This window comes from Mobula hypostoma, chromosome 9 (assembly GCF_963921235.1).
Source record: "Mobula hypostoma chromosome 9, sMobHyp1.1, whole genome shotgun sequence".
Classification (NCBI taxonomy): Eukaryota; Metazoa; Chordata; class Chondrichthyes; order Myliobatiformes; family Myliobatidae; genus Mobula; species Mobula hypostoma.
The window spans coordinates 150,714,473-150,740,860 of NC_086105.1; the positions used below are offsets into that span (position 1 = coordinate 150,714,473).

The 26,388-nt window shown below is 43.3% G+C and overlaps 2 protein-coding genes across 3 annotated transcripts in view; one reads left to right on the forward strand and one right to left on the reverse strand.

The window, feature by feature from the left end:
- The window catches only part of LOC134352293 (glucagon-like peptide 1 receptor), a 62,852-nt gene extending 57,129 nt beyond the window's left edge, over positions 1 to 5,723 (forward strand). The window contains exons 15-16 of the mRNA XM_063059583.1: positions 2,849 to 2,890; positions 3,755 to 5,723. Of these exons, the coding sequence (XP_062915653.1) occupies positions 2,849 to 2,890; positions 3,755 to 4,018 (306 nt within the window). The 3' untranslated portion in view covers positions 4,019 to 5,723. The remainder of the gene's footprint in view (positions 1 to 2,848; positions 2,891 to 3,754) is intronic.
- Positions 5,724 to 8,842: 3,119 nt separating this feature from the next.
- Positions 8,843 to 26,388, reverse strand: part of ift140 (intraflagellar transport 140 homolog (Chlamydomonas)) — a 225,761-nt gene continuing 208,215 nt past the window's right edge. For both annotated transcript variants that reach the window (XM_063059480.1, XM_063059479.1), the window contains exons 28-30: positions 25,157 to 25,323; positions 21,116 to 21,257; positions 8,843 to 9,703 (exon numbers count right to left, since the gene is read on the reverse strand). In XM_063059480.1, the coding sequence (XP_062915550.1) occupies positions 9,491 to 9,703; positions 21,116 to 21,257; positions 25,157 to 25,323 (522 nt within the window). In that variant the 3' untranslated portion in view covers positions 8,843 to 9,490. The remainder of the gene's footprint in view (positions 9,704 to 21,115; positions 21,258 to 25,156; positions 25,324 to 26,388) is intronic.

Genomic DNA, 26,388 nt, shown 5'->3' on the forward strand with positions numbered 1-26,388 from the left:
GTTTCTGGGAAAAATGAGGAAGGTGCAGGACATGTGTATTCCAAAAAATGAAGAAATACTCAAATGGTAAAATAGTACAACCATGGCTGACAAGGGAAGTCAATGCTATTGTAAAAGCAAAAGAGAGGGCATACAACAAAGCAAAAATTAGTGGGAAGTTAGAGGATTAGGAAGTTTTAAAAAATCTACCAAGAGCAACTAAAAAAATCATTAGAAGAGAAAGGAGGAAATATGAAAGCAAGCTAGCAAATAATATCAAAGTGGATAGTAAAACGCAAACACGAGGAAATCTGCAGATGCTGGAAATTCAAGCAACACACACAAAATGCTGGAAGGGTCTCAGCCTGAAACATCGACTGTACTTCTTCCTATAGATGCTGCCTGGCCTGCTGCGTTCACCAGCAATTTCGTGTGTGTTGCTCTAAGTGGATAGTAAAATTTTTTCAAGTATGTTAAAAGTAAAAGAGATGAGAGTGGATATAGGACCACTAGAAAACGAGACAGGAGAAATAATAACGTGGGACAAGGAGATGGATGATGAACTAATTTTACATCAGTCTTCACTGTGGAAGAAACCAGCAGTATGCTTGATGTTGTAGTGTGTGGAGGAAGAGAAATGGGTGCAGTTACTGTTACAAGAGAGAAGGTCCTCAAAAAGCTGAAAGATCTAAAGGTACATAAGTCACCCGGACCAGAAGAACTGCACCCTAGGCTTCTGAAAGAGGTAGTGTTAGAGATTGTGGTGGCATTAGAAATGATCTTTCAAAATCATTGGACTCTGGCATGGTGCAAGAGGACTGGAAAATTGCAAATGTTACTCCACTCTTTACGAAAGGAGGAAGGCAGCAGAAAGGAAATTATAGACCAGTTAGCCTGACCTCAGTGGTTGGGAAGATGTTGGAGTCACTTGTTAAGGATGAGGTGGTGGAGTACTTGGTGACACTGGACAAGATAGGACAAAGTCAGTGTGGTTTCCTTCAGGGAAAATCCTGCCTGACTAATCTGTTAGAATCCTTTGAGGAGATACAAGTAGGATAGATAAAAGGGATGCAGTGGATGTTGTATATTTGGACTTTCAGAAGGCCTTTGACAAGGTTGCTTACCAAGTTAAGAGCCCATGGTATTACTAGAAAGTTACTAACATGATTAGAGCATTGGCTGACTGGTAGGAGACAGCGAGTGGGAATAAAAGGATTCTTGTCTGGTCGGCTGCCAGTGACTAGTGGTGTTCTGCATGGATCGGTGTTGGGACTGCTTTTTATGCTGTATGTCAATGATTTAGATGATGTAATAGATGGTTTTGTTGCCAATTTTGTAGTTGAGACAAAGATTGGTGGAGGGGCAGGTAGTGTTGAGGAAACAAGTAGGATGCAGAAGAACTTAGACAAATTAGGAAAATGAGCAAGAAAGTGGCAAATGAAATACAATGTTGGAAAATGCATGGTCATGCACTTTGGAAGTAGAAATAAATGCGCAAACTATTTTCTAAATGGGGAGAAAATCCAGGAATCTGAGATGCAGAGGGTCTTGGGAGTCCTTGTGCAGAACACCTTGAAGGTTAACTTGCAGGTTGAGTCGCTGGTGAGGAAGGCAAATGCCATGTTCACATTCATTTCAAGAGATCTGGAATACAAAGGCAAGGATGTGATGCTGAGGCTTTATAAGTCACTGGTCAGGCCTCACCTTGAGTATTGTGAACAGTTTTGGGCCCCTCAGCTTAGAAAAGATGTGCTGGCATTGGAGAGGGTCCAGAGGAGGTTCACAAGGATGATCCCAGGAATGAAAGGGTTATCATACGAGGAATGTTTGATGGCTCTGGGTCTGTACTCGCTGGAATTCAGAAGGATGAGGGGGGATCTCATTGAAAGCTTTCGAATATTGAAAGGCCTAAACAGAGTAGATGTGGAAAGGATGTATCCTATGGTGGGAGAGTCCAGGACAAGAGGGCACAGACAGAATAGAGGGGCGCCCTTTCAAAACAGAGATGCGGAGAAATTTCTTTAGTCAAAGGGTGGTGAATTTGTCGCACATGCAGCTGTGGAGGCCAGGTAATTGGGTGTATTTGAGGCAAAGATTGGTAGGTCCTTGATTGGAGATGGCATCAAAGGTTATGGGGAGAAGGCCGGGAACTGGGGTTGAGGAGGAGAAAATAAAAGGATCAGCCATGATTGAATGTTGGAGCAGACTCGATGCCCAGATGGTCTAATTCTGCTCCTGTGTCTTATGGAGATCTGATAGAAGTTTATAAGATCATGAGAAGCAAAGAGTAGACAGACAGTATCTTTTTCCAAGGGATAAAGTGTCTAGTACCAGAGGGCATGCATTTATGGTGAGGGGGATAATTTCAAGGGAAATGTGAAGGATGAGTAATTTTACCCAAAGGAGTGGTGGGTACCATGGAATGTGCTGCTTGAGATGGTGGTAAAGACAGATACATCTAAGGTATTCATTTGGTTGGCCACTTGATTATTCATTTGTTTGGTTTGGCACAGCATTGTGGGTTGAAGAGCTTGTCCCAATGCTGTACCATTCTACGTTCTAAAGTAGATTGGCAAGTCACAGCACAGACTAACTGGGATTCGGTGAATGAGGAGGGAGCAGAAAAGTGGTGTTGATATACAACAGATTGCAGATCCTGGAATGTTGACGATTCCTTTTCTCCTACAGATGATGTTCGACCCACTAAATTCCTCCAGTAGAATGTTGCTCTAGGTTAATGGTTTGAATGTCTTATTCCTCTTTATGTCCTTATTTTGTAGGTGAGGATTGGGGTAACTTGATGTAAGAGTATTTGTTAGATAGATAGATTTATTGGTTGGAACAACTCACCTTTCTGTTTAATTTCCAGGGCCTGCTGGTTGCTGTCCTTTATTGCTTTATTAACGGAGAGGTAAGATAATCATTACCGATTAAGTTTTGTGTATCTGTCAGCATTGTACTCTGAGAGTCTCTGCAAGGAGTACAGACCCAGAACCCAACCTGGGATACAGCCAGAGGCTAGGGTAGGAGCAGAGGACCAACCTCACTCTGCAGCCATTTGCTTCTGTTGGTGATAGGACACTGGTCCCATCTAGCAACGAATGGAGCTTCGGAGAAGGAGCAGTCAAATGGACCACATCCAGCCTCTGTTTGAGTAAAGAGTGCTGATGAATGGTCTCGGCCTGAAATATTGACTGTTCATTCCCCTCCATAGGTGCTACCTGACCTGCTGAGTTTCTGTAGTATTTTATGTGTGCTGGAATATCGAACAATGCAGCCCAATACAAGTCCTTTGCCCATGATGTTGTGCCTTCTCTAAGATCACTCTAAACCTTCACTCGTACAATACCCTCCATTTTCCTATCATCCATCTGCCTATCTAAGGAGTCTCTTAAATGTCCCCCATGTATCTGCCTCTTCCAACACCCCTGGCAGAATGCTCCAGGCACCCACCACCCTTTTTAAAAAAAAGCTTACCTCTGACATCCCACCTATATTTCTCTCTAATCGACTTAAAATTATGACCCTTCTTATTAGCCATTCCTGCCCTGCCTCACCTTTCTCCTGTTGTTGAGAGGACGACACACATGTGCTGATAGACATGCGCACTCTCACAGACTCCTGGGTCATGGATAGAATTATCGGGAAGTTTGGTGTGGCTGTTTCTGTCTGTACCTGCTTTTCCCCGAACCACCTGGAGGTTGTCAGCAATGTACGTGCAACTTAATTTGAGGCATTGTGTCTAACCATTGCTTCAATCTCCTTGTGTGCTCAGGTCCAACATGAACTGAGGAAGAAACTGCAACAGTGGAGGATGAAGAAGAACTTGAGGAAGTCCCATTATCGGAATGGTGGTGGCCAGAGGGAGAGGGTGGACGGCAGTGAACAGGATGTGGAAATGGGGACCAGAGATGACCTTGAATCTCCCAATACCGATGAAGGTCTCCTCAATACCCTCAGTTCCCATCAGGGGTTAAATTCAGAGATAACAGAGCTCCCAGGTCAGGCCAGCACGCTCGTGCTCAGTTCCAATGATTAGGAGTGGTGGTGTGTGCTGAGATAGAAACATGGAAACCCTACAGCACAATACAGGCCCTTCGGCCCACAATGCTGTGCTGAATATGTACTTACTTAGAAATTACCTAAGGTTACCCACAGCCCTCTATTTTTCTAAGCTCCATGTACTTATCCAGGAGTCTCTTAAAAGACCCTATCGTATCTACCTCCACCACCATTGCCAGCAGCCCATTCCACGCACTCACATCTCTCTGCGTAAAAAAACTTATCCCTGACATCTCCTCTGTAGCTACTTCCAAGCACCTTAAAACTGTGCCCTCTTGTGCTAGCCATTTCAGCCCTGGGAAAAAGCCTCTAACTATCCACACGGTCAATGCCTCTCGTCATCTTATACAATCCTCCGTCACTCCAAGGTGAAAAGGCCGAGTTCACTCAACCTATTCTCATAAGGCATGCTCCCCAACCCAGGCAACAGAGCAGGACAGAGAGGGTGGCCAAGGGAGAACCAGTCAAGTCAGACATTGTTCCTTTACAGATGTGTCTCTTGCAGTGTTGCTGATGTATCTGGAAGGGCTGTGGCTCAGGAGACCCAAGACCCAGTATTTGTCACGAGGGTTCTCAGCATTAGTAACTGTAGGAGAATGAAGGAGTGGCCAATAATAACTGTATCACAGATCTATTGCATGTTCTGTTGATACTCAGGGTACAACAATGGGAAGAGAGGCAGGAATGAATCTTTATCCCAGTTGGAAGTTTTAAAAAGGTGTGCAGTTAACATGACCTGGGTTCAATTCCCACCTCTGTCTGTAACAACTTTGTACGTTCTGTCTGAGACCATGCGGGTTTCCTCTGAGCGCTCCAGTTTCTTCCCACTGTCCAAAAATGTACAGGTTAACACAGAACAGTACGGCTGGGTACAAGTCCTTTGGCCCACAGTGTTGTGCCTGTTGACCTTTTAACCCACCCTAAGATTAAACTATAATACTGTAAGATATTTCATCATGGCTGATTTATTCTCCTGCCTTCACCATATAACCTCAACTTTACTAATTAAGAATCTATCAACCTCCGCTTTAAATATACTCAAAGACTTGTCCTTCACAGACGTCCATGCCCTTTTTATGCAAGGCCTTAGAGATTGTGGAGCCATGAACTTCATCTCCAGTTGCAGCCACTGACTTCTGCAGCTCACTCAGAGTGACTGTTGCCATCACAGTAGCCTCTTACAAGTGTGATTCTTCTCCAGCGACTAAGTTTTGAGGGTTAACCTGACCTAGGCAGCGTGGTTTTTCCCACTTTTTCGCGATGGACTGCAGTAAGCTCCAAAGCATGTTTAGTGCCTTTGAGATGATTTTGTACCCTTCCCTAGATTTGTGTTTCTCTGTTACCAATTCCCTGACTTGCCTCAAATGCTCTTTTGTCTTCATTTTGGTTTGGTCTATTGAAAATTGACCATATTGTTGGACCTTACAGATAGAGGGGGTAGTTATTCAGGTGATCCTCCAATCTTCTACATCAAAAAACTGAGTGAGTTGGTAAATTAATATACAGTATTGCAGCTGAGGAAAGTTGTATAGTAATTACAAAGGGGTGAACATTTTTTCAACCTCACAAGTTTGGTTTTAAATTTTTAGCAAATTGGTGAGAGGTTTTGTAATTTTTTTTTATTTGACGTGATGCAGAATGTTTTGTAGATTTGCTCAAAATCCTATTTCAGCATATTTCAAATTTGGAAAATGAGACAATAAAATGTGAAAATAGCTGTGGGGGCTGAATATTTTTTCAATGGACCATTACCCTCCATTTTTCTATCATTCATGTGCCTATTTAAGTTTCTTAAATGTCCCTAATTATCTACCTCTAACAGCTTCTCTGGCAGAGTGTTCCATGCACCCACTACTCTCTGTGTAAAAAAAACCTCTCTCTCACACCCAAACCCCTTATACTTCCTTCCAAACATCTAAAAATGGCCCACATCAACTTATTTTTACTATGGATGTCCAGTCCCTATACACCTCCATCCCCCACCAGAAGACCTCAAAGCTCTCAGTTTCTTTCTGGACACCAGACCCAACCAGTTACCCTTCCCCACCACTCTCCCCCGCCTAGCGGAACTTGTCCTCGCTCTAAATAATGTCTCCTTTGGCTGCTCTCACTTCCTTCAAACAAAAGGTGTAGGGATCCAGTTATGCGTGCCTGTTGTCCGCTACGTGGAACAGTCTGAATTCCAAGCCTACACTGGTGACTGTCCCGCACTTATCCTACACTACATTGACAACTGCATTGGCACTGCTTCCTGCACCCATGTGGAACTCATCGACTTCATCCACTTTGCCTCCAACTTCCACCCTGCCCTCAAATTTACATGGTCCATTTCTAACACCTTTCTCCCCTTTCTCAAACTCTCTGTCTCTGGAGACAGCTTATCTACTGACGTCTATTACAAATCCACGGACTCTCACAGCTACTTAGACAATACCTCTTCCCACCCTTCCCTAAAAACACCATCCCCTTCTTTCAATTCCTCTGTCTCCATCGCATCTGCTCTCAAGATAAGGCTTTTCATTCGAAAATGAAGCAAATGTCCTCCTTCTTCAAAGAAAGGGGCTTCCATTCCTCCACCATCAACGCTGCCCTCAACCACATCTCTTCCGTTTCACGCATGTCTGCTCTCACCCCCTCCTCCAGCAACTGATAGGGTTCCTCTTGTCCTCACCTACCACCCCACCAGCCTCCGCATCCAGCACACAATTCTCCACAACTTCCACCATCTCCAACGGGATCCCACCACCGAGCACATTTTTTCCTCCCTCCCCCAACGTTCTGCTTTCTGCAGGGATCACTCCTTGTCCATTCGTCCTCCCCACTGATCTCCCTCCTGGCATTTATTCTTGCAAGTGGAACAAGTGCTATGCCTGCCCCTACTCCACCTCCCTCACTACCATTCAGGGCCCCGAACAGTCCTTCCAGGTGAGGTGACACTTCACCTGTGAGTCTGATGAAATCATACACTGTGTCTGGTGCTCCTGGTGTGGCCTGCTGTATATTGGTGAGACCCGACATACATTGGGAAACCAATTCGCTGAGCACCTACAGAAAAAGCAGGATCTCCAAGTGGAGATTTTAACTCCACATCCCATTCCCATATGTCTATCCATGGCCTCCTCTACTGTAAAGATGAAGCCACACTCGGGTTGGAGGAACAACATCTTATATTCCGTCTGGGTAGCCTCCGACCTGATGGCATGAACATCGACTTCTCTAACTTCCGCTAATGCCCCACCTCCCCCTCACCTTCACCTTCATCATTCCCCATCCCTTTTACCCTCTCTCACCTTATCTCCTTGCCTGTCCATCGCCTCCCTCTGGTGCCCCTCCCCCCTTTTCTTTCTTCTGTGGTCTTCTGTCTCTTTCACCGATTTACTTCCCCGCTCATTACTCCATCCTTCCCCCTCCAGGTTTCACCTGTCACCTGGTGTTTGTCTCTCCCCTCCCTCCCCCCACCTTTTAAATCTACTCCTCAGCTTTTTTCTCCAGTTCTGCTGAAGGATCTCAGCTCAAAATGTTGACTGTCCTCTTTTCCATAGATGCTGCCTGGCCTGCCGAGTTCCTCCAGCATTTTGTGTGTGTTACTTGGAAATGATGCCCCTTGTGTTAGCCATTTTCACCCTGGGAAAATGTCTGACTGTCCACTCGACCAATGATCTTGGGTGTAATTGGGGCAAAATCCTGGATCTCTTATCAAAATGCAAGATTTAATATGCAACACACTGAAGAAAGGAACGGGCACTCAGGACAGCTGTTGCACTGAGGAGAGGTGGAAATGACCTGACACACGCTGAAATTCAGTGAGCAGTGCACCCTGCTGATCAGTGCAAAGTGAAAAATATAAGATCCATTCATCACCATCCAGACGGTGGGGGCGGGGGGGGCTAAGCACAGACATCACCGTCCAGACAGATGGGTTAAACGCAGACACCACCGTCCAGACAGATGGGCTAAACACAGACACCACCGTTCGGACAGATGGGTTAAACGCAGACACCACCGTCCAGACAGATGGGCTAAACACAGACATCACCGTCCAGACAGATGGGTTAAACGCAGACACCACCGTCCAGACAGATGGGCTAAACACAGACACCACCGTTCGGACAGATGGGTTAAACGCAGACACCACCGTCCAGACAGATGGGCTAAACACAGACATCACCGTCCAGACAGATGGGTTAAACGCAGACACCACCGTCCAGACAGATGGGTTAAACGCAGACACCACCGTCCAGACAGATGGGCTAAACACAGACACCACCGTTCGGACAGATGGGTTAAACGCAGACACCACCGTCCAGACAGATGGGCTAAACACAGACATCACCGTCCAGACAGATGGGTTAAACACAGACACCACCGTTCGGACAGATGGGCTAAACACAGACATCACCGTCCAGACAGATGGGTTAAACGCAGACACCACCGTCCAGACAGATGGATTAAATGCAGACATCACTGCCCACACAGTGGGGGTGAATGCAGACATCACTGTTGACACAGGGAGTCTGAGCACAGACATCACCACCCATATGGGGTGGGGGGCTAAACACAGACAACAATGGAGGCTGAACACAGACATCATCACCATCCACACTGGGGCGGGGGGAAGGAGGGTTAAACACAGACATCACTACCCATGGGGTTGGGCTAAACAGAGACATCATGACCATCCATGGGGGGGTCTAAACGCAGACATCACTGTCCACACGTGGCGGGGGGGGCAAGTAAACACAAAGAACACTGGAGGCCAACGCAGACATCGCTGACCATACAGGGAGGCTAAACACACATGAAGTATTTATCGTTTATGAAAAGTGAAAAAATATTTCACAAGGGAATGCTTATTAACCACATCAGTGTACAAAGTGTGGTACAAATAAGGTTACATATTCAAATATTAAATATTAATAACGTTAATCCGCTTCCACCTATTTCAGCACAAACTACACATATATAATAAATCTGAAAGGAACAGAGTTGAAGATTAATATTTTCTGCCCAAACAGCAGATCCCATGGAGCTCCCACGTTATCTGGAGTTTGTGGTCTCCACGTGTGGCCAGCAGGCTGCCATGTAGAGCAAGGTTCTGCTTGTTTGCCGTGTCCAGGCAGTTCCTTATTTTGATTATTCCCCGTCTGATAACCAGCTCAGGCAAACCGATGTAGTGTGCTGTCTGACACAGATTCCCTCACCCCCTGGCAGTCTCGCAGTGAACAAACCGATGAAGTTCCAAGGTCACGGAAACAAGCTTCCTGCAACGAGGGCTGACAATGCAAAGTCGCAGAAACCTGCGAGGGTGACGTGCAGCGCAGAACAAGGGGGCTGGGGAGAGCAGCCTCAGTGGGTAGATGGTCATAAATGATGGGAGGATGGAAGAGGTCAGTGCTTTATACAGGATGTGCTGAACGGTGTTGGAATGCGGATCTGTACAATTTGCAGGTCATTGCTCAGGATCATCGTACGGCTCCTCCGCTACCTCCTCTTCGACTTCGCCTCCATCTTCTGCACTGTTCCGGCGGACTCTCTGCACGCTGCCGTCCTGCTGTGACACACCCACTGCCTTGTAAATGGCTTCAGCAATTTGTTGTTTGATGTAAAAGGTCACATTACCAGAGGATAATTTTGCAGCCATCTCTTCCATGTACCTGTAGGCCTGAAAAACTGTACAGGTTAGCGCTGGGAAAGATCATCACAATGCTCTAGCAGTGCAAGTGTAGCTAAAGTGAGTTTCCTCCTCATCCCCACTGTCTCACTCACTCCATCTATGAAGCAAGAAGCAATTCCATCAGTCTGAGCTTCTTCCATCAAAGACGATTTCTTTCTTTAGTTGACCGAATAGACATAACAATTATAAACACAAGAGATTCTGCAGATGCTGGAAATCCAGAGCAACACACATGCAATGCTGGGGGAGCTCAGCAGGTCAGGCTGCACAGAGGCTCTGGCTTGAAATGTTGACTGCTTATTCATTTCCATAGATTCTGCCTGACCTGTTGAGTTCCTCCACCATTTTGTGTGTGTTGATATAATAATTATCCATCCCATCCAAGGTACTTAAAGCTTTGGAGACACAACGCAAAAAATGGCCCTTCAGCCCATCATGTTTATGGTGCCCACTGGTCCCACTTACAGCATTTGGTCCACAGATTCTGTGCCTTGACAGTTCGAGTACTTGTCTGTGAGAGTATCTGCTTCCTTAGCAACACAGTCATTCTTGGCAGCCTGAACGTTTAAATTTTGTCCCGCTCACAATCTTACCCTCCAATCCAGACTCTCCCACGGGCTCCAAGTGATGCTGGGTGCTCTCAGAGCACTGATCAGTATGTCACAGGACATGATGCCAGTTAAACTGCCTGTACGCTGTCCATATCCCTGTATTCCTGCCTGTTCATGTATCTGTCTAAATGACTCATAATCATCACCATATCTGCTTTCACCATCTCTCTCTATCGCTCTACGTTAAAAAAAACATACTTTGCACATCTCATTTAAACTTTCCTCTTCTCACCTTAATGCTGTGTTCCATATGATTTGAATTTCCACTCTGGGATAAAGAGTTTATCTACATCTCCTATAATTTTATAAAACTTCTATCAGATTTCCCCTCGCCTGTGAAAACATAACAAGTTTGCCCTAACTCTCCTTATAACTACAATCTTGTTATCCAGGTAAAGCTCTTCTGCACGCTCTCCAAAGCCTCCACGTCTCTGCTCTGATGCAGTGGCCAGAACTCCACGCAGTACTCCAAATGTGGCCGCGAAGTTTTATACAACTGCAACATGACTTCCCAATTTCTATACTCAACACTCCAAACACTGAAGACAAGCAGGCTACACACCCTTTTTACCATCTGATCTAATTTACACTCCAACATCCCTCTAAGGGTTGAGGAATTTAATTGACATTTGTTTTAGTGTGTCGCACCAGTCAGCCATTCTTGTCTGGCACGTGGTGTCAGGATTGGTCTCCTTTCGGATTAACCGGGTCACGATATGAACGTTCCCGACTCGACCCTTGTTTTTTCACGAGGCCAAGTGGCTAGCTCGATGCTCAACCCGGCACGGATGGAAAGCGTGCTCGGGGGGCGGCCTGACCTGGATTCGAACTCGGGAGCCTTCGCTCCGGAGTCTGGCGCTGATGCCCATTGCGCCACCAGCCGGAATTTACATTTCCTGCTTACATTTGTCCTCTGTGATTAAGCTATATCTGCCATTTCTATGCACAATTTTCCAACTGATCTAGATCCTGCTGTTCACAACCTTTCTCCATTCACAACTCCACCAACTTTTATGTTGTCTGCAATCTGAGACCGTTCCAAAACATCATAAAGGATGTGCTGACGTTGGAGAGGGTACAGAGGAGATTCACTAGAATGATTCCGGGAATGAGAGGGTTAACATTTGAGGAACGTTTGTCTGCTCTTGGACTGTGTTCCTTGGAGTTTAGGAGAATGAGGGGAGACCTCATAGAAACATTTCAAGTGTTGAAAGGCATGGACAGAGTGGATGTGGCAAAGTTGTTTCCCATGATGGGGGAGTCTAGTACGAGAGGGCGTGACTTAACGATTGAAGGGCGCCCATTCAGAACAGAGATGCGAAGAAATTTTTTTAGTCAGAGGGTGGTGAATCTATGGAATTTGTTGCCACGGGCAGCAGTGGAGGCCAAGTCATTGGGTGTATTTAAGGCAGAGATTGATAGGTATCTGAGTAGCCAGGGCATCAAAGGTTGTGGTGAGAGGGCGGGGGAGTGGGACTAAATGGGAGAATGGATCAGCTCATGATAAAATGCGGAGCAGACTCGATGGGCCGAATGGCTGACTTCTGCTCCTTTGTCTTATGGTCTAAATAACAGAGGACAAGCACAGATTCCAGTGGTCACAGACTTCCAGCAAGAGGGACCAATATCCTGGCGGGGAGATTTGCGAGGGCTACTGAGGTGACTTTAAACTAGAATGGTTGGGGGGTGGGAATCAAGTTAAAGAGGAGGTTAGTTCACAACAGGGGGATGGGAACCAGCGCAGAGAGACAGAGGGGTGTAAAATGAGGGTAGAAGCAAAAAGTAGTAAGGTGAAAAGTAAAAGTGGCAGGCCGACAAATCCAGGGCAAAAATCAGAAAGGGCCACTTTTCAACATAATTGTATAAGGGCTAAGAGAGTTGTAAAAGAGCGCCTGAAGGCTTTGTGTGTCAATGCAAGGAGCATTCGTAACAAGGTGGATGAATTGAAAGTGCAGATTGTTATTAATGAATATGATATAGTTGGGATCACAGAGACATGGCTCCAGGGTGACCAAGGATGGGAGCTCAACATTCAGGGATATTCAATATTCAGGAGGGATAGACATGAAAGAAAAGGAAGTGGGGTAGCATTGCTGGTTAGAGAGGAGATTAACGCAATAGAAAGGAAGGACATTAGCCGGGAGGATATGGAAGCGATATGGGTAGAGCTGCATAACACTAAGGGGCAGAAAACGCTGGTGGGAGTTGTGTACAGGCCACCTAACAGTAGTAGTGAGGTTGGGGATGGTATTAAACAGGAAATTAGAAATGTGTGCAATAATGGAACAGCAGTTGTAATGGGTGACTTCAATCTACATGTAGATTGGGTGAACCAAATTGGTAAGGGTGCTGAGGAAGAGGATTTCTTGGAATGTATGCGGGATGGTTTTTTGAACCAACACATCGAAGAACCAACTGGAGAGCAGGCTATTCTAGACTGGGTGTTGAGCAATGAGGAAGGGTTAATTAGCAATCTTGTCGTGAGAGGCCCCTTGGGTAAGAGTGACCACAATATGGTGGAATTCTTCATTAAGATGGAGAGTGACATAGTTAATTCAGAAACAAAGGTTCTGAACTTAAAGAAGGGTAACTTTGAAGGTATGAGACGTGAATTAGCTAAGATAGACTGGCAAATGACACTTAAAGGTTTGATGGTGGATATGCAATGGCAAGCATTTAAAGGTTGCATGGATGAACTACAACAATTGTTCATCCCAGTTTGGCAAAAGAATAAATCAAGGAAGATAGTGCACCCGTGGCTGACAAGGGAAATTAGGGATAGTATCAATTCCAAAGAAGAAGCATACAAATTAGCCAGAAAAAGTGACTCACCTGAGGACTGGGAGAAATTCAGAGTTCAGCAGAGGAGGACAAAGGGCTTAATTAGGAAGGGGAAAAAAGATTATGAGAGAAAACTGGCAGGGAACATAAAAACTGACTGTAAAAGCTTTTATAGATATGTGAAAAGAAAAAGACTGGTTAAGACAAATGTAGGTCCCCTACAGACAGAAACAGGTGAATTGATTATGGGGAGCAAGGACATGGCAGACCAACTGAATAATTACTTTGGTTCTGTCTTCACTAAGGAGGACATAAATAATCTTCCAGAAATAGTAGGGACAGAGGGTCCAGTGAGATGGAGGAACTGAGGGAAATAAATGTTAGTAGGGAAGTGGTGTTAGGTAAATTGAAGGGATTAAAGGCAGATAAATCCCCAGGGCCAGATGGTCTGCATCCCAGAGTGCTTAAGGAAGTAGCCCAAGAAATAGTGGATGCATTAGTGATAATTTTTCAAAACTCTTTAGATTCTGGACTAGTTCCTGAGGATTGGAGGGTGGCTAATGTAACCCCACTTTTTAAAAAAGGAGGGAGCGGGTTGACTTCCGGGTCATCAAGGGAATGGCGGCGTAAGGAAAAGGTCTCTCGACAAAAAAGAAGGTAAACTGCCCCAAAATCGAATTTAGACAAATACTTAATATTGCATAACTATATTAATAAAAGGGGCAAGGATGATGTCTAAGAACAAGAATAAAAAGTCCGCTTCGAAGGCTGATAAACATAAAGAGAAGCAGCAAGGCGACGGGCCTAGCTCCCCCACGGCAAGCCAGGACGGAGATAATGAGGGGGAATCGGTGACTCTGTCTTTCATTCTCGGAGAGATTCGTGAGTTCCGACAAGATAACAGCAAACAGCTGGAAGATATTAAAGGAGAAATAGTAAAAACTAACTCGTGGATAGATGAAGCCGAAGCGAGGATTGTTGGAATTGAAGAGAAGCTACAAAACGCCGAGGAAGTGATAGCAGAAATGCTGAAGCTACAAGACCAGCTTCAGTGGAAGCTAATAGATCAAGAAGGCCGCTCGAGAAGGGAAAATGTGAGGATTTACGGAGTTCCCGAAGGAACCAAAGGTAAACCCGGATTGATGATTCCCTTCGTGGAGAAGCTGCTTAGAGAGAACCTTGATATACCGGCCGCAAAAGACCTACAGATAGAAAGGGCTCACCGCGCGTTGGCACCACAGCCTCCGGCAGGCGCCCAGCCCAGATCGATTCTGATCAGATTTCTCAGTTACAGAACGAAGGAAGAGGTGCTTAAAAGGACATGGCAAAAGAAAGGTTTCATGTGGAACAACTGCAAAATCAGTTTAGACCACGACTACGCACCGGGGATTCTTGCCAGACGGAAGGAATATACGGAAACTCGGAGAGTCCTGAAGGAAAACAACATTAGATTCCAGACCCTGTATCCAGCTCGGCTGAGAGTCTTTTACGACGAAGGGACAAAAACTTACGCTACGGTGGAGGAGGCAACGTTGGACCTGGCGGACCGGGGACTACCTATTAAAGTCATCACCCAACCGGAGTCGCTACTGGAGAGGATTTGGCAGAAGTCGTGGCAGTTAGTGGGGCGAGGACGCTCCACTCGAACCAGAGTGTCAAACTACAAGGAAAAGCTGCAAATATTCAGACGCGAATGTACAGAGAATACAGATTAATTAAGAGAAATGACTGAAAAGAGTAAATCGGACTTAAAAGTAAAATGAAAACTGGTAACTGAAAATAAACTAGGCGGAATAACTTGAATGATAGCAATATGGTCGAGACATAAATAGGAGAAAATTCTCTATGATTATTCAAACTGCTGAGGGCCCTCTAACACAGGGTGAAGATAGAGGTTATCCCTCTGAACTGAGGCGGGTCGGTGCTCAGGCCTCACTGTGGGAAGTCGGGAAAAATTTTCAAATGTTATACGTTCAGAAATGTCTAGGGTGTGGTTATATGTCTTGGTTTACTGTTGAGAAGGGATTGCTTACTGTTTGGTTAGAAAAGGAGAGTGCTTTTTTTCTACTAGAGAAAAATGCAAACTGAATTGGTAAAAATAATTTCCTATAATGTTAATGGGGTTTTGAATCCAATTAAAAGAAATAAGATTATGTCTAAATTGAAAAAAGAGAGGGTACAAATAGCTTTCCTCCAGGAAACACATATGAGCCAATCTGAACATGGAAAATTAAAAAGAATGGGCTTTAAGCATATATTTTATTCATCATATAAATTGAGTCACAAAAGAGGGGTAGCTACTTTAATATCAAGTACTCTTAATTATGAACATATTTCAGAGACTAGAGACAAAGAAGGACGGTTTGTAAAAATCACAGGAAGAATAGAAGGTACAGAAATAACATTGCTGAATGTTTATGCTCCTCCAGGTAGTGAATGGTCATTTTATAGACACATTTTTGACCTAATGGTCAGTTCTCGAGGGGTAGTAATTTGTGGAGGGGATTTTAATATTAGATTAAATCCTATATTAGATTCTTCAAGAATAGTTACTCAGAATAAACCTCTGACTCGGAAAGTGAATTCATTGATGGAGGAGTTGGGAATTATAGGTGTCTGGAGGGAATTACACCCTACTAGTAAAGATTATACACATTATTCTTTCCCTCATTCAGCCTATTCAAGGATAGACTATTTCTTTATCTTTAATACAGATAGACTCAGAATAAAAAACTGTAATATTGCAACAATTGATCTGTCGGATCATAGCCCAGTCTCTATGTCTCTAATCCTGGAAAGGAAAATAAGGAAAACACTATGGAGGCTAAACTCACATATACTCAATAACCCGAAAGTAATGGAGAGATTAAGGGGAGAAATCAAAGAATATCTAGACCTTAATAACACGGGAGAAACATTACCAGTGATATTATGGGATACTTTGAAAGCTGTACTGAGAGGGAAAATTATTTCCATTACTACTCAACATGAAAAAAATCAATGCACAAAAATTAGCAGACCTTCAAGGAAAATTAAAACAACTTCAAGTTGGAGATAGCAACAAAAGTAATTCAAATCGAAAACAGGAAATTAGGAAATTGCAAAGTGAAATTGATGATATTTATACGTTGGAAACTCAAAGAAATTTTCTTTACCTGAGACAAAAGAATTATGAAGTAGGAGGTAAATCAGCTAGATTATTAGCATATAAATTACGAAAACAACAAGCAGACAATACAATTCATAAAATAAAGAATCCAAAGACAAAGCTTGTGGAGAGTACAATAGGGAAAATTCAAGAGAGTTTTGAAACATATTATCAAGAGCTGTACTCCCAACCCCGGGCCCCCAGTGAGCCCTATATAGACAGTGTATTGAATTTTTTAGATCTACCTAAACTTACAGATTTACAAAATGAAAGTTTATTAGAAACAGTAACTGTCAAAGAACTGAACGTGGCCATCTCTAGGTTAAAGGCTGGAAAGTCCCCGGGTTCTGATGGGTTTACCTCAGAGTGGTACAAGTCCCTGAAGACACAGTTAGCCCCATTACTACTTAACACCTTTAATTGGATCTTGCAGAGAGGAGAAACTCCACCTTCCTGGAGAGAAGCGATTATTTCAGTTATTCCTAAAGAGGGTAAAGATAAACTAGAATGTGGCAATTATCGGCCAATTAGTGTTCTTAATTTAGATTACAAACTATTTACATCTATATTAGCGCGCAGATTGGAAAAGCTTTTACCTGGCCTAATCCATTTAGACCAGACTGGATTTATTCAACAAAGACAAACACAGGACAACATAAGGAGAACTCTGCACATATTAGAACAGGTTAATAAGAACGAGACAGAGACAATGGTAGTAGGATTGGACGCTGAGAAAGCTTTTGATTCGGTTAGTTGGGCATTCCTATACAGAGTGTTAGGAAGATTCGGCTTTCAAGAAAGGTTTATTAAAGTAATTCAGACTCTATATGACAGCCCTAAAGCCCAAATTAAGATAAATGGGGACCTCTCTGACTCCTTCATTTTAGAGAGAGGCACTAGACAGGGATGCCCAATTTCTCCTCTCCTTTTTGCGCTATATATTGAACCACTTGCCCAACTAATAAGACGGAGTGAAATCGTAAAAGGTATCAAGGTGGCAGGGATTGAACAGAAAGTGGCGTTATTCGCAGATGATGTTTTGGTCTATCTGAGTGAACCAGAAAAATCATTTATAGGATTGTTTACACTGTTGGATGACTTTGGGAAAATATCAGGTTATAAAATAAATGTAAAGAAAACGCAGGTTATGTCCCTAAATTATACACCATCCAAAAAATTGCAGGATACATACGATCTTAAGTGGGAAGCTAAATCATTAAAATATTTAGGAATAACCCTGCCGAAGGATCTTTCAACACTGTCACAGGTAAATTATGGGCCATTAATCTCAGAGATAAAAGCAGATATGCATAGATGGAATCTTATCCCCTTTTTAAGTTTAAATTCAAGGATAAATACTATAAAAATGAATATTCTTCCTCAGTTATTGTATCTTTTCCGTACTTTACCGGTAGAGGTGGATGATAATCAATTCAGGGAATGGGACAAATGGATTTCCCGCTTCATTTGGCAAGGAAGGAAACCTAGAATTGGATATAACACCTTACAGTTAGGGAAGGAAGGAGGAGGTATGGTTCTTCCTTGCCTGAGAAATTATTTTTATGCCTCACAGATAACCCCTCTGTTATATTGGTGTAATAGGGAATATAAGGCTAGATGGAAGGAAATAGAATTTGGATTAGTTGACAGTTTTCCTCTTCAGGCCTTAATAGCTGACAAAGGATTGATGGCCCAGTTGGAAAAATTTAATAACGCTTGGATAAATCTTACATTAAAAGTATGGCAGAAGGTGGTTAATTCATGTGGAATTAATAACATGTTAAAACTCTTTAGATGGTGTGTATATGATACCGAATTCCTTCCCAACAGAGGAGATAAAAGATTTGAGCTATGGATAAAGAAAGGTCTTACAACCTACCTCTCATTTATAGATAAAAGAGTATTACAAAGTTTCCAAATCCTGCAGGACAAACATGGCCTAGAACATAATGACTTTTTTAGGTACCTTCAAGTACGAAACTATGTTAACCAGAGTTGTAGATATACGGACCTATCAACAGTAGAATGAGAATTTTTCAAGATTCTGAATTCGGCTTGCAGTTCAATACCTAGTAAATCAGTTTCTCGCCTATATAATGCACTCTCCCATGCTAAAAATGTAAATACACTGTATATTAAAGAGAAGTGGGAGAAAGAAGTGGGGTTGGTACTTTCAGAGGAGGCTTGGGGGAAAATCTGCAGCTTTCAATGGTCCTCGACTAATTCTTTGACTTGGAGAGAACATTGTTGGAAAAACATTATAAGATACTTCAAGACCCCATATCAGGAAAAATATAAAGATACAAATGTGATGTGTTGGAGAAGGTGCGGCTCCAAGGAGGCAAATCATTTTCATATTTTCTGGGATTGCCCTAAATTAAGTCTATTTTGGGAAGGTATTCATAGAACATTAGTTAAGGTACTTAGGTCCCAGACACCTCTGAACTTTGAGACACTCTATTTGGGGCATGTATTGTTCCTTGAACAGAAGGAAGATATAAAGTTGCTGCAGGCCCTCTTAGCGGCAAGTAAGAAATCAATCACTAGAAAATGGCTAAATCCAATACCACCTACATTAGAAGATTGGTACGAAATTATCTTGGAAATATTTAAAATGGAAAAGTTGACTTACTCCCTGAGAACTCAAAAAGAAACATTTTATCAAATCTGGAATAAATGGATTGAATATATAACCCCAATGCGAGCAGACTTTAGATGACTCTCCTAATGATTTATATTGCTCTTCTCATCAACACAGTAATATTGCTAACGTAAACACCCCTAGTCTAAATGTTTGTTTTTTTTTTGGAAAATAGAGAATTAACACAAGTAAAGGGAAAGATTTGGGAAAGGGATAAAAAAAAGAAAAAATTAAGTAAATAAGTACATAGGGATTGGATAATTATGTCTGCGGGCAGGAACAAGCATGAACAAATTGGGATATAAACACCTACAATGGTTGGTATATAGGCTTGTATGCAACATTTTGGACCAGTGGAAATGGTCCGGAAGGGTTGTATGGAAACTATTATTACCATTTTTCTTAACAACTAATTTCATTACTTAGCCTAATAGGTTAGATTTAGCACAGTACATAATTATCTATTTAAATGTTTATTTTCCTTTTATATCATCTCAATGTGTACTTAAGAATGTATAAAAAATTGTAGTTTTATACATATAAAAAAATGGAAAAGGTTATATGTGTGAAAAAAGTACATGATAATTGTGAATTCCTTATCCAAATAAAAATAAAATAAAAAATAAATAAAAAAGGAGGGAGCGAGAAACCAGGGAATTATAGACCGGTTAGCCTAACATCGGTGGTGGGGAAAATGCTAGAGTCAGTTATCAAAGATGTGATAACAGCACATTTGGAAAGCGGTGAAATCATCGGACAAAGACAGCATGGATTTGTGAAAGGAAAATCATGTCTGACGAATCTCATAGAATTTTTTGAGGATGTAACTAGTAGAGTGGATAGGGGAGAACCAGTGGATGTGATATATTTGGATTTTCAAAAGGTTTTTGAAAAGGTCCCACACAGGAGATTAGTGTGCAAACTTAAAGCACACGGTATTGGGGGTAAAGTATTGATGTGGACAGAGAATTGGTTGGCAGACAGGAAGCAAAGAGTGGGAATAAACGGGACCTTTTCAGAATGGCAGGCGGTGACTAGTGGGGTACCGCAAGGCTCAGTGCTGGGACCCCAGTTGTTTACAATATATATTAATGACTTGGATGAGGGAATTAAATGCAGCACCTCTAAGTTTGCGGATGACACGAAGCTGGACGACAGTGTTAGCTGTGAGGAGGATGCTAAGAGGATGCAGGGTGACTTGGATAGGTTAGGTGAGTGGGCAAATTCATGGCAGTTGCAATATAATATGGATAAATGTGAGGTTATCCACTTTGGTGGTAAGAACAGGAAAACAGATTATTATCTGAATGGTGGCCGATTAGGAAAAGGGGAGGTGCAATGAGACCTGGGTGTCATTATAAACCAGTCATTGAAAGTGGGCATGCAGGTACAGCAGGCGGTGAAAAAGGCGAATGGTATGCTGGCATTTATAGCAAGAGGATTCGAGTACAGGAGCAGGGAGGTACTACTGCAGTTGTACAAGGCCTTGGTGAGACCACACTTGGAGTATTGTGTGCAGTTTTGGTCCCCTAATCTGAGGAAAGACATCCTTGCCATAGAGGGAGTACAAAGAAGGTTCACCAGATTGATTCCTGGGATGGCAGGACTTTCATATGATGAAAGACTGGATGAACTAGGCTTATACTCGTTGGAATTTAGAAGATTGAGGGGGGATCTTATTGAAACGTATAAAATCCTAAACGGATTGGACAGGCTAGATGCAGGAAGATTGTTCCTGATGTTGGGGAAGTCCAGAACGAGGGGTCACAGTTTGAGGATAAAGGGGAAGCCTTTTAGGACTGAGATTAGGAAAAACTTCTTCACACAGAGAGTGGTGAATCTGTGGAATTCTCTGCCACAGGAAACAGTTGAGGCCGGTTCATTGGCTATATTTAAGAGGGAGTTAGATATGGCCCTTGTGGCTAAAGGGATCAGTGGGTATGGGGGGAAGGCTGGTACAGGGTTCTGAGTTGGATGATCAGCCATGATCATACTGAATCGCGGTGCAGGCTTGAAGGGCTGAATGGCCTACTCCTGCACCTATTTTCTATGTTTCTATGTTTCTAAGAGGGACAGCTCTATCTCCTTCTGTCTCTATGACCAAGCCAATTCTTCCCTCCTCTTTCTGTGAAGTACCTGGAGATGACTGACTAAATTAAAGGTGCTCAAGCGATAGAAATCTTTACGAGTACTATCCTCGGACTTCCTAGCGTACTTACCACTTCAAAGTTGCCCTGCCGTGCGTGATGTTCCACCAGAAGCGCATAGACGTCACCGGCACGGACGGCGTGCTCCAACTCAGGCTCTCGCAACAGGACCTCACACTGCTTTAAACCTTCCTTCGGATCCTCTTCGTAAAGCCTGAGGAAATCTCAGGATTAATAATGCATTTATCCGATGGTGTGGACACAGAATAATATTGCATATAGCCAATGCTGGGGTCATGTAGTGGGAAATCTCAGGGTTAATAATGCATTTATCCGATGGTGTGGACACAATAATATTGCATATAGCCAATGCTGGGGTCATGTAGTGGGAAATCTCAGGGTTAATACTGCATTTAGTTAATGCTGTGGTCACATAATAAAAGAGTGGATTCTGGTTAATTGGGCCATTGGTTAAATGGGGCAGTTGCTTATTTGGGACAATTCTTAAAGAACAAAAACTAATCATGAAAATAGCTGGGATTCCCTTTGCTTATTTGGGATAGTATGCCACTTAATTGAGACAGGAGACTGTTGCTAAACAGTTTCTAACCACGCTCGGAGTGAAAAGTTTTAAAAATAGCATTAGTTCATGTGTTTGTGTTCAAAAAGCAGTGATTTACTGTCTGTCACTGATTGTCAACGAGAAATAAGGAGTAAGACAATTTAGAACTGTTTTACTCACAGTGGTTTCAAAGACCCAGGCTTAGAGATGTCATTCCTTCAACAAGTTAGAAACTACAAATAATTTTAAGGTATTGGCAATCATCTTGAATGTTACAATGAAAATGAAGATTTGGACGAAGCAACAGTTTCTAACTAGCGCCAATCCCGTATACACGTGGCTGTTAAACACTATATAATGCTTAGAGCCAACAGTTTTTCGATAGCATCAGTTGCATGTGTTAACATTATGTTATCCATTTGGGCTGACTGACACCAAATTAAAAAGCACTGATTTTTGACACCACTTCATTCAACAAAGGCAGTCCGTTATCTGCACTGGACGTCTGCGCTGATTTTGTTCATTTACAGTCCATCAAAAAAAAATAGCAGCGTACACTGGATGAACTCCTCTGTTGATAACTGTTACGAACTAACAGTTTTAAAGTACTATAGTAGCATTGGCAGTGTACTAATTTGTTTTGTATCTTAGGCGTATAAGATGATGAGAGGCATTGATCGTGTGGATAGTCTGCCCTTTTTCCCAGGGCTGAAATGGCCAGCATGAAGGGGCACAGTTTTAAGGTGCTTGGAAGAAGGTACAGAGGAGATGTCAGGGGTAAGTTTTTTACGCAGAGAGTGGTGAGTGCGTGGAATGGGCTGCCAGCGATGGTGGAGGTAGATACGACAGAGTCTTTTAAGAGACTCCTGGATAGGTACATGGAGCTTAGAAAAATAGAGGGCTATGGGTAACCCTAGATAATTTCTAAGGTAAGGACATGTTCGGCACAGCTTTGATGCTGAAAGGCCTGTATTGTGCTGTAGGTTTTCTACGTTTCTATGTTTATTTAGATATATAACTTGTTACTCATTTAAATGTAGTTTGTCTTTTTTAAACTATTTCCATGAAACTTCAGCTAATTGGGGCAGCATAATTGAGCCAAAGTGTACTGGTTCTGATGTGTCCCAATTAACTGGAATCCACCGTATTCCATTTAGACCATAACATACAGGAGCAGAATTAGGCCATTTGGCCCATTGACTCTGCTCTGCCATTTCATCATATCTGATCCAATTTTCCCCCCAATCTCCTGCCTTCTCCCTGTATCCCTTCATGCCCTGACCAATCAAGAATCTATCAACCGCTGTGTTAAATAAATATATATAAAGGCTTGGTCTCCATTGATGCCTGTGGCAAAGAATTCCACAGATTCACCACTCTCTGGCTAAAGAAATTCCTCCATCTCTATTCTAAAAGGATGCCCCTCTATTCTGAGGCTGTGTCCTCTGGTCTTAGACTCTCCCACCATATGAAACATCCTCTCCACATCCACTCTATCAAGTCCTTTCACCATTCAATAGGTTTCAATGAGGTCACCCCTCATTCCTTTGAATTCTAATGAATACAGGCCCAGAGCCACCAGACGCTCTTCATATGAAAACTATTCAATCCTGGAATCATACACCCAAACCTCCTCTGAACCCTCTCCAGTTGTAGCACATCCTTACTAAGAGGCCCAAATCTACTCAAAATATTCCAAGTGGGGCCTCATCAGTACTTTATAAAAGTTTCAACATTATATCCTTGCTTTTATATTCTAGTCCTCTTGAAATGAGTGTTAACATTGCATTTGCCTCCCTCACCACAGACTCAACCTGCAAAATAACCTTCAGGGAACCCTACACAGGGACTCCGAAGTCCATTTGCGCCTCAGTTTTTGTATTTTCCCTTCATTTAGAAAATAGTCAACCCTTTCATTTCTTATACCAAAGTGCATGGCCATACACCTCCTAACTCTGTATTCCATCTGCCATTTCTTTGTCCATTCTCCTAATCTGTCTAAGTCCTTCTGTAGCCTCTCTACTTCCTCAAAACTACCTGCCTCTCACTCTATCTGCATATGATCTGCAAACTGTGTAACACAGCCATCAATTCCATCATCCAAATCATTCACATATAACATAAAAAGAATCGGTCCCAACAGACTCCTGTGTGGACATGACTAGTCACCGGCAGCCAGTCAGAAAAGGTTCCCTTTATTCCCACTCTTTGCCTCCTGCCAATCAGCCACTGCTTTATCCATGCTCGGATCTTTCATGGGCTCATGGCTTGTTAAGCAGCCTCATGTGTGGCACCTTGTCAACGGTCTTCTGAAAGACGATGTTGGGATTATCTTGGGAAATCTCAGGATTAATATTGTATTTAGCAGATGGGCCGAATGAGGGTGAGTCACATATTAATATTCCATTTAGCCAATGGGGGAAGGTCACATGTTAATATTGCATTTAGCCATTAAAGTGGGTGAATGGTCACATATTAATATACCATTTAGCCGATGGGAGAGGGTCACATATTAATATTGCATTTATTTGATGGTGAAGAGGGTGTGGTCATGTATTAAGATACCTTGGCCAACACTCCAGTAAAATTTACTGAAAATGTTCTATGATTGGCCACTTTTCATTGTGTTCATAAATTGATGATTCAGATTAAGATTAAAATCACTGTTATAAAGAGATGGTGATGACAAGCCACAGTCTTTTACAGTGGAGTGTTTGCAATAACTAAGATGATCACAAAATGTGACAACTTACAAACCTCTCCCCTCCATCTCCCACATAGTTTTTCCTCATCCTAACCCGTTCTGCCCTCAGCCACCATCTCACTATATCACCTACACATTTTTTCCTCTGGTTCTGCTCTGACCTCTTTCCCTTGATACCAGAATCTACAGTCCTCTCCTATCAGATTGCCTTCCTCTGCCCTTTGTCACTTCCACCTATCACCTCCCAGTGGCAACAGTCATTCCCTCTATCCCCCTTACCTGCCTCTCAGCCTCTCTCACCTGGATCCACTGATCACACCGAGCTTCAAGGAAGTTCCCTTCCCCCTCTCACCTGGATTCACCAATCACCTCCCAGCTACAAGCATCATTCCCCCCCCTTACCTTCCAATTACCCCCTCACCTGGATTCACCGATCACCTCCCAGCTACAAGCATCATTCCCCCCCCTTACCTTCCAATTACCCCCTCACCTGGATTCACCAATCACCTCCCAGCTACAAGCATCATTCCTTCTATCCCCGTTAACTGGCTATCAACCCCTATCATCTACCACTCGCCAACATTTGCTCTCCTCCCACTCCCCATAACTGACAGGAAAGCTATTTCCCCTTGCTTCAAGCATCATTCCCTCTTCACCCCTTCCCCAGCTTTCTCACCTGTCAGCTCTTTCTCCAAACCCTCCCACATCTTATACTGGCTATCTCCCCTCTTTCCAGTCCTGATGAAGGGTCTTGGCCCAAAGGAGACTGTCCATTACCCTCCATAGATGCTGCCTGACATGGTGAGTTCCTCCATTTTATGACTTGCTACACAATACTTGTGCTCACCTCCTGATCTGAACAAATTTCTTCACTGTTGTCAGCTTGCTCTGCAGTTCCCTCAGCCGTTCCTCCTGTTCACCTTGATTTTGCATTTTGGCTTTGGACAGACATTTGTAGGCCTCGGTGAGAGCACCCAGTGCCTTCTCGTAGTTCTGATATTCATCAATCTCAACCTGACACACAGCCCAGGACAGAAACACAGGAGGTAATGAGCACACATAATTCCAGAGTCACAGACTTTACTTATCCCAATGTAAGGTTAGGGTTAGGGTTAGGGTTAGGGTTAGGGTGGGGTACCGCAAGGCTCAGTGCTGGGACCCCAGTTGTTTACAATATATATTAATGACTTGGATGAGGGAATTAAATGCAGCATCTCCAAGTTTGCGGATGACACGAAGCTGGGTGGCAGTGTTAGCAGTGAGGAGGATGCTAAGAGGATGCAGGGTGACTTGGATAGGTTGGGTGAGTGGGCAAACTCATGGCAGATGCAATTTAATGTGGATAAATGTGAAGTTATCCACTTTGGTGGCAAAAATAGGAAAACAGATTATTATCTGAATGGTGGCCGATTAGGAAAAGGGAAGGTGCAACGAGACCTGGGTGTCATTATACACCAGTCATTGAAAGTAGGCATGCAGGTACAGCAGGCGGTGAAAAAGGCGAACGGTATGCTGGCATTTATAGCGAGAGGATTCGAGTACAGGAGCAGGGAGGTACTACTGCAGTTGTACAAGGCCTTGGTGAGACCACACCTGGAGTATTGTGTGCAGTTTTGGTCCCCTAATCTGAGGAAAGACATCTTTGCCATAGAGGGAGTACAAAGAAGGTTCACCAGATTGATTCCTGGGATGGCAGGTCTTTCATATGAAGAAAGACTGGATGAACTGGGCTTGTACTCGTTGGAATTTAGAAGATTGAGGGGGGATCTGATTGAAACGTATAAGATCCTAAAGGGATTGGACAGGCTAGATGCGGGAAGATTGTTCCCGATGTTGGGGAGGTCCAGAACGAGGGGTCACGGTTTGAGGATAGAGGGGAAGCCTTTTAGGACCGAGATTAGGAAAAACTTCTTCACACAGAGAGTGGAGAATCTGTGGAATTCTCTGCCACAGCAAACTGTTGAGGCCAGTTCATTAGCTATGTTTAAAAGGAAGTTAGATATGGCCCTTGTGGCTACAGGGGTCAGGGGGTATGGAGGGAAGGCTGGGTTCTGAGTTGGATGATCAGCCATGATCATA